Source organism: Penaeus vannamei, chromosome 8, assembly GCF_042767895.1.
Source record: "Penaeus vannamei isolate JL-2024 chromosome 8, ASM4276789v1, whole genome shotgun sequence".
Taxonomy (NCBI): domain Eukaryota; kingdom Metazoa; phylum Arthropoda; class Malacostraca; order Decapoda; family Penaeidae; genus Penaeus; species Penaeus vannamei.
The window spans coordinates 15988565-15997396 of NC_091556.1; the positions used below are offsets into that span (position 1 = coordinate 15988565).

General features: G+C 43.1%; 1 protein-coding gene across 1 annotated transcript; it reads right to left on the reverse strand.

Annotated features, from left to right (window-relative positions):
- Positions 1-2178: 2178 nt before the first annotated feature.
- Positions 2179-8011, reverse strand: LOC113824053 (uncharacterized). Its single transcript, XM_027376794.2, has 3 exons — positions 6446-8011; positions 3048-3239; positions 2179-2850 (listed from the first exon to the last, which is right to left on the reverse strand). The coding sequence occupies exons 1-3, from the start codon at positions 7709-7711 to the stop codon at positions 2665-2667; spliced, it is 1644 nt and encodes a 547-aa protein (XP_027232595.1). The 5' UTR covers positions 7712-8011; the 3' UTR covers positions 2179-2664.
- Positions 8012-8832: the final 821 nt, after the last annotated feature.

Here is an 8832-nt window from a genome sequence, read left to right on the forward strand (position 1 = left end):
GTAGTTTTTGAGTATGATAAGGATCCTGATGTGGAGAACTGTTCTACTGCCTCTGTCTCCATTAATGACCGTGGAAGATATTTGATATCATGTGATTCTGGAACTTCTTTTAAGACAGGTGATTCCATGGCATCAAGTGTCGTTAGCATCTCTGTGGTGCCCATCAATTCTGCTAAAAATGACATTTTGTTTGTGCTTATATTCCCTGTAGTGCCAGGCACTGTACCGAAGATACTAGATGAAATCGGATCCTTTGTCATATTGGCTGCAAACATTTTATTGATAGTCTGGCCACTATCAGACTCTGTGTCTCGATGAATATTTCGTAGACTCTGTTTCCTTGAATCATTCGCATGTCTGCCTGAAAATTTGATTACATTAGACGATGGCGTAGGAGTCTGAGTGCCGTGATATTGTGGGGATGGTGTCGAATGATGCAGTGGTAGATCCTCGAATGCAGTCGATTCTAATATCTCCTGGATCATATTTTCTTCCAAGAACTGTTTTCTGTTTCCCAGTTTCGGCGTATCGATATGTGAAGACACAATGTCTGTGGATTTCGTTGAAAAACTGATTTCTTTAGCCATCGTTACACCAAGAATCTCCTTTTTCAAACATGCCGTATTGTGAGAGTCAGCACCATGCAGCACTTTGTGCAATTTGAATTGTTTCCTTAAAGGCACCCCGCCCACGTCGTGCCTCAGGACCTGAACGGGAAATGGCATCTGTAAAGCCGCTGTTTGGGATCTTTCCTCATGTGATTTTCCTATATCACATGTGGGTAAGAATACAAAGATGATCACGAGAGTCCTGATGACGTGCCTCCGTCCATGGCAGGAACTTAAGCACTTTAAAGACTTCCAGAGTAATTCCCGAGTTTTCATTGTACATGTAAACGATTACTTTATCCCCTTGTTCATAAACCGCTTGTTTCTAGATCCACTCCTGCTGTGACCTGGCCAGCTTTGACCAGCGATAAGCCCTGATATAATTAATGAGACTCGAACTGCGCATGCGTGCTGATAATATGGAAGATGATGTTTTTTTTCTATAATATGACTATTTCATCACTTTCGAGGTTGATGCACTTAGTTCTGTACTAATTGTCATCTGACATCTAATATTTTCAAACTACAAGTCAAAAATAAATTAATCTATTTCATCCTACATAAACGTTTTAGGACTGCATTTAATCGATCTCAAAATATCACTTCATAAAAGCAAACATGGAATCTTTTAGGCAACTGTTAAAAGCCATTAGCACCCTAATCTACCCTGAGCAGTTAGCGTGCTCCATCACCGAGTGTTGACAGAGCTGAAGGGGCGGTGCACTCTGCGCCCGCAAAGACAGTCCACCGCCTACATCTACACCCCGCCTGTGTACACCCTGCTGATCGATATGTAATATCAGCTGACAGTTTGCTCCAGTGGTGGCAGGACAGTACCAGTCACACTGACTAAATCGACACTTGAAATCAGTAATATCAAACCTTGCTCTATGGGACTTTCTGATTATGTTGACGACGAAAAAAATTGTGTATAGGCATCTAATACCTGAATTTAGATGAACTGATAAAATTTTCATGACAATGGCATAAGTGAATTGTTATAATCAAGCTTGCTGTTACTCAATACGTCTAATTTAGTCCAGTAAAAATAGGAATTTTCAGAAGCCTCACCAACCCTAAAAAATGTGTTTAAGATTATTCTTGGATTTTACAGGTATTGCCAGCTCACGAATGGAAATATTTAATGGTCTCTTACCAAGATATAATGTCATTTTTCCTTTGTCGAAAGCCTATCGATTTCTGGTTCCTCTTTTTACTGATTTGAATGTAATATATCAGAACTTTTACATACAGTGAGAAATGTGTGTATTTTCTTGCGTTTGTGTTTTCATGAGAAATTAATATGTAAAGCAACCTACACCTTTTTAGGACAATAATACAGGAATACATGAGTTTAGTTTATTCTATTATACAAACACTTCACTATAAATATACTGTATCACAGACGTTTTCTAATAAAACGGTTGCTAATTTTCTTGGAATTCTGCACAGTTTATTTCAATGTTAATATCTCTCTCTCTCTCTCTCTCTCTCTCTCTCTCTCTCTCTCTCTCTCTCTCTCTCTCTCTCTTTCTCTCTCTTTCTCTCTCTTTCTCTCTCCTTCTCTCTCTTTCTTTCTTTCTCTCTCTCTCCCCCTTTCCTCATGAGCACACTCCTTCAGACATACACACACACATATTTACATTATCCCGTCTTCCACGGTATTTCATCATCGTTCACGATATTGGGGAATAAATGTATAATTATTTTTAATCAGAACAAAATAAGTCTGAGCGTTAGACTTTACTGTAATATAAATAAAAACAGCATAAAGTTACATAATCAGACCAACTCAAAACTTTATCACTGTAAATACTGTTAACTAATAAGCAAGAACTGACTAGCTTTTTGTTTTTTATTAAGAAGAATGTGAATAAGAGATGAAATATATATTTTTCTTAATCCAAAGAAAACATGAATGATGGTTACGTCATTCCTCTCTCGTTCTTTGACCTTTAAGTCTTCAAGCCTGTACTGTATAAGCGTCCAGGGCCATAATAGCTAAGTCTCGCGTGTTATCTCGTATCGAAACCAAATCTCTGGCGCTTCGTTCGCCTCAGGGAAGAATCTTCAGCTCCGCCATGCGACGATGACCTCGCGTGTGCTTTCTGAGCATCACGAGGTCTTGAAGGGTCAGCCCGCGCCACGTGCGAAGGCCCTTCATCACGTGCAGGTTCTCGCAAGTGTCCACGATGAGGCGCGCGGTGCTCAGGCCGAGCACGCAGTTGTACAGCTCCAGGACCTGCGATGTGCACGGGAATATTGCGACTAGTGTGGAATGCATGATTGCTTTTGTCTATCTAGTCGATATCTATTGCTTTCTTTTATAATATTTTCTTTTTGCGCATTTTGTATTCTTATCGTTATTAGTGTTGTAATTTGGAATGTAATAAAACAAAGGAAGAAGAGGAAAAACAATTTGTAGAACACGCTCCTCACCTCGAGTTTCTGCATTCGATTTATGGCCAGGATGTCCAGAAGGTCATTCTCCACGAGCGTCGTGGGCCGACACACGAGGCGCCGCAGCTGCAGGCACTTCCTAAGAGCCGCAACCAGCCCTTGCCGCACCAGAGTGAAGTCCTTCGCCCACGCCTTCGGCCCCACGCCCGTCATGCAGTCGATCTCCAGCACCTGAGAAGCGCGAGGCAAGACACGGTTCAAATCAGTAATGATACCATTTGTGTTCTTGTAAACAATATGCAGGCAACACTGCATTAATATTGCTAAATACAATTATGTAATAATAACACAGTGAACATTATCTTTCATATAACGTACAATTGTCACACCCAACCTAACCATCCTAACCTGTATAAGACATCAAGCTAACCTATTCACTAACCATAATATTGGTATCTAATATACATATGCGCGAGTATGTGTACGTGTCAGTGGTTCTCCTTTTCCAGTGATGCCATCCATAATTCACGCAGTCCTTTCTGCGACCTCATTGCCCTTATCGCCTCCCCCTTCCTGCATGAGCTTCCTTTCACAGCAGAGCGGACCTTCGCTTCCATTAACTCTTGCTCGAAACAAAATAAACATGGCTCACATCTTCAGCCGGCAAACATAAAACTCAGAAGAGAAAGTGTAACATTGCAAGAAAATGACGTTTCGAAGGGTAACATAAATCATGTGATAATGTCGGCTACCATTTGACGTAAAACAAATTCAATTGAGGTTTATGCATCTATCGCGCCTAGTGTATCTATCATTTAATTCTGGATATCGCTTTAGGAAAAGGATTAATCTAAAAGCTTCGTTTGTCATTTTGTTTGTATGTCAACTGCTCCATTCAGACATATTGGAATTTTTTCTCGTTCTGAGTTCGTCTCCTGACCTTCTTCAAAACCCTTTCTTTCTTCCTAAAATGCTTTCTTAAGACGTGAAGGAAGCGCATCATTCCAGCACCTGTGGTTTGTGGGCTGAAAGAAGAAGCTAGGGAAAGGCCAAGAAGGTTCGGTCGCTCAGCCTCAGTAACGCAGCTCCAAAGGTTCATTCTTCCGTTCATTCTTCGTTGTTGATACGACAATATTTCCCCTTCCAAATAATTTTGTGGAGCGTGTAGCCATGACGCCCGATATCAGAATGTATTTGCAAAGTATATTAAACAAAAAGGTTGAATGTGGGAAAATATTCATAGTATAGTAATAGTAATTTTCATAACCTGGATTTTCTTATAACCTCGAGGAAGCAAAAAAATGGCCATGGAACTGGCCCAACCTCTCTGAATGGCGAGACAGACAGTCCCAGAAAACCAGACCTCGAGTAGAGCGACCACTTTTCAGCTCTCAGACCCTGCCTATAGAGGGTAACTGAGGTTGGGTTTAAGTATCAACCCGTCTATCACAATTAACTCGAAGCTATCCCTAACATCTTGGGAATCTTAATATATCATTTCCAACTTTACCTTACCAAAATAAGTTAAACTAATCTAACTAAAACATCTATATATCCCTAATTATGATCCAAGAATCATAATCAAATTAGTCAGACAAGGATGGTCTAGCGTTTTCGTAGGTAATATATGACATCGTCTAACTACACCTTTCTAATTCTGTTCTTTCTTTTTCTCTTTTTGTTTCACCTTTTTCCAATCTTTAATTTCTAATCTTCTATACTTCGCTTCTTCTCCTGCTTCACCCTTTTTCTGTATATCCTTTTCTTTTTTTTCCTTTCATTTGCAACATATAGCTATCGTTATCATTATCACTATAATAAATATTGCTGCATTTGTTATTTCAGTATCGGTACTGTCTTAGCTATCAATAGAAACCCCTTTACTATATTAAACTTGTATGTATGCAACAGTATGAGCCAACTTATATAAAATAAATTGCTGAGTTAAACTCGATTTCACTTATTCAAAACCAATGTAGACGCTAATTTATCAACGTCCAGTTTTTTCCCGCTTTTCCATGTTTTCCGGAATTATAAGTATAATATAGTAACCCTGTTAATTAAAAAATATACGTTTTCTATTACTCGGATTTTGGAGGAAGAAAATGGCTAAATGTAAGGAATAACTAAAATAAATTAATGTTGTCATGGTTAACTTTCTCTTTCATATATATATGTATGTATACACACACACACACATATATATGTGAATGTGTGTGTGTGTAGTTTCTATTTAATTGCGATTTGAGTATTTGTTTATTTTCTTTCTTTGTTATTCACGCACATTTTTGGCCTTCGTCTCACAGGTATTACCTCAGTAAGACTTCTCTCGTCCAGCATGTTTTAGATCACATCTTGTAACCTCTTAAGGCTCATCATCTGCTTAATGAACCTCGCCCAACCTATCTAATTGACTGAACCAACGTAACAGAAAGCCCATTCAATAGCCCAACTTAACTCAAAGTAAGACATACTGCCTACTGCTTGAGTATAGATTATGCTATGAGGCATTTTTAATTTCCATTTCTTATTTCTGTTATTTCTCTCACTGACATTCATTGCATATTTATACTTTTAGCTTATGTATTCGTGCCTACTTTGCTCCCAATTATTTTCGCTTGTTTAATTCACTGCACAAAGTAGCTTATCTGTAACTAGGCAGGAAAACCTTATCTTGATCAGACACTTTTACGGAAATGTGTAAGGAACAAAGTAATTATCTTGCTTCGAATGCTATTAAAGTAATCAAATCATTCTGAAAGGTTGCCACATTACCTGATAAACAGTGAAGCCCGGCACATCATAGTGCCATCTACAAGAGCTAAGGCCCAGATGTTGGCCTGTCGCCAGCTGGGTTACGCCACTGTTGACAGTTAATGTATTGAGCCAGATTATGCCGTTTTTAGCTCTTCTTAACAATAACAACAAAAATAATGATCATGGTAACGAAAAATGCTAACCGCTTCCACTTATAGTACACCCATATACACCCATATATATAGTACACCCATATACAAAAAAACACCCAGACTTTTTGCCTGCCAAGAGTAATATCAAAACGTCATGCAGATGGTAGCTGACAATTTAGTAATCATAAACAGCTTGTCCAGACCTTACCATTCGCCTGTTTATTGTTTAGGTCTTTTGTTATAATGATGAGACGTACTTTTCATCAAAAGGTTACTTTCATCTGTCGGTTAAAGTTTCAAAACAAAAACGCCATTGAAACAATTATATAAAGAGATTGCTAAACATAAACTTTTGAGTAACCTGATCCTGATCTGATCTGAAGTGGTGTTATTAACACTCTATCCAGTCCTAGTGATCAGTCTTGTACAATTATATATTTGCTATTGCGGATCCATGTTTCTTTGTGTGTGCTTGTGTTTGTCAGCGCTTATTTTGTGTGTATCAAACGACACCGTAGGCAGTCTCACCTTGAGTTTAGCCAAGGCGATACTCGCAGTACTAGTAAGTGCCGTAATAGATTCCTTCGCAGGCACCGTGACGGCAGGCAGCGCTAGCTCCTCCAGGTGAGGGCAGTTGCCGGCCAAGACACCCAGGTCAGCTTCCCAGTACACATCGCCCTCGACCCTGAGCGTCACCAACTGGGTGCCCACCGACCATGCGAACTCGTACAAGGCCGCAGGAGTGAGCAGGAAAGGCTCCCTCACGGTCAGCCGCAGGTGCTGCAGCCCGGGCAGGAGCCGCAGGTCGTTTAGCGTCACACCGGCGCAGTTGAGCGTTGCATTAATGGTGGTTAGATTGGGGCACATCCGACGGAGGAGCTGGAGCGTCCCCACCGTCACGCAGCGGGCGTTCACCTCCTCCAGAGCTGTCACAGTCGTCCCGTCGCTTAGTTCGTCAAGCATTTTCAGGGCCTCGATGGAGTCCATGGAGCCCAGACTGGTGAGACTCGGGAGCCGCGTCAGGAGGTTGCAGACGCCCTCCTGCGTCACGCTGGTGCCGCCGACGTCCAAGTGACGCAGCCTTACCTCGCTGTTCTCCCCCTCGCCCCAGAGCACGTTGACGATGATTCGGTTGAGGCCTTCGTCCGTCACGCCCGCGGAGCCCGAGACATCGAGGTGCGTCACAAAGCGGCTGTGGCGGGTCAGGATGGTGATGGCGTCGTCGTTGGCGTTGATGATTCTCACGCGGCGCAGCTTCTTGCAGGTGCGGCAGAGGTCGGTGAAGACTCGGCGAACGGCGTCCGGGAGGGCCGGGGGCATCGTCAGCACCAGGTGCATGAGGCCGTCGCCGTTGTAAAGCAGCAGCTCGATGTCGAGCGGCCAGTCCACCCCGTCGGCGCCCGGGCGAGGGATGGACACGTACACTGGCTCATACACAACGATCTCCGGCGTGAGCAGGACGAGCGCACGGTTGATTTGCGCCAGCTCTCTGCTGCCGTGCTGGAGGTGGAGGCCGCCTGCCTTGAGGGCGTTGTGGATCATGATGGTGCGGAGGTCGCGGGGCAAGTCTTCCAAGAACCTCTGGACGCGAAACACCTGCGGCTTGGGCAGGTCTCGCCGCAGCGCATATTGCACCCGCTCCAGCCAGTACTTGCTGCACATCTGCTTCAGACTGATAACCGTTGGCGGCACTGTGGGCGGCGGGGCAGCGCGGTGAGGCGCAAGCGGTAGCGCCTCCTGATGCCGCGCTAACGCCAGCGGTAGTCGCGGCAACGGCATATTAACAAGCGCCATGGCTGGCTTTAACTTCAACACGTAACACACGCAAGTCTTTCGAGCCTCAGATCACGAGAGCAACCACAACGCATGTAGGTCATGCCCACTTCCGAGCGAGCCAAGTGACCATCAGCAACTGCTGCCACAGAGCCACGTGTCTTCACCAAGAATAAATCGCTCAATGCACTCCTGAAAGTGAACTCATAACATGCGCATAAGAAAGGCTCCTAGACTGACGAAAAAGACAGGCACATAGTGGACGCTACAAGTGTCCGGCCTTAGGCGCAGCCACCATCACGAAGTCTTCTCACACACTGTGCTGCGGTAAATATAACACCGAGGGCGCGGACGGGCAGGTGGGCGAGGGGATTGCCAACACGTGAAGGGGCGGGGGGGGGGGGGGTGATGGCGTATGGATAGAAAGAAATTAAAGAGATTACTAGAGATTTCGATTATCATTACGTTTATACTTCCATTAGTGTCTTATTTAAAGGGTGTGTGAAACTAAACTAGGTTTGCATTTATACGAAACATGGTAGTGTAGTGTTTACATCCCATACAATACATGATAATCACTAGTGCCAGAAGATCACATTCACAAAGCGTACCTTTTCAAGTGCCTATTCATATTCTGTCCCCAGGCTTTCTTAATATACCACAGACTCTCAGGCGAAACCCCCATTCGGGTTTTCCCAGCAACCAACTTCCCCAACCGGAACAGCCGCTCCCTGCTTTCCCTTCCTTCGCCGAATATTTGTGAGTTATGATGGTCCTTTAGTCCTGTCATTTGCTATTTTGGTCAGTCTACGACGGCCTGGCAGGGGTCACTAACAGGTCACCCACAAATAGTACGAGGACACGGCAATAATGTATCCCGTATGTCTCTATTTATAGCATACTAGGAACGGAAACTCTGTCAAGTTCATGTTTTCCGTTTAAGAGAAATAGTGTTTTCGATATTCAAGGAACTAAGAGTTAATAACGAGAATTTCAGTAGCTATTTCATGCTAAGGAAGTTGTGCACTAAAAGTGAGAAAATACAGGACAAAATATCAACAAATCTATTATTTCATATGAGCGATGGCAATGGATGTTGAAGTTGATGTTGAATTCATGGGAACTCACTTCATGAATGACTG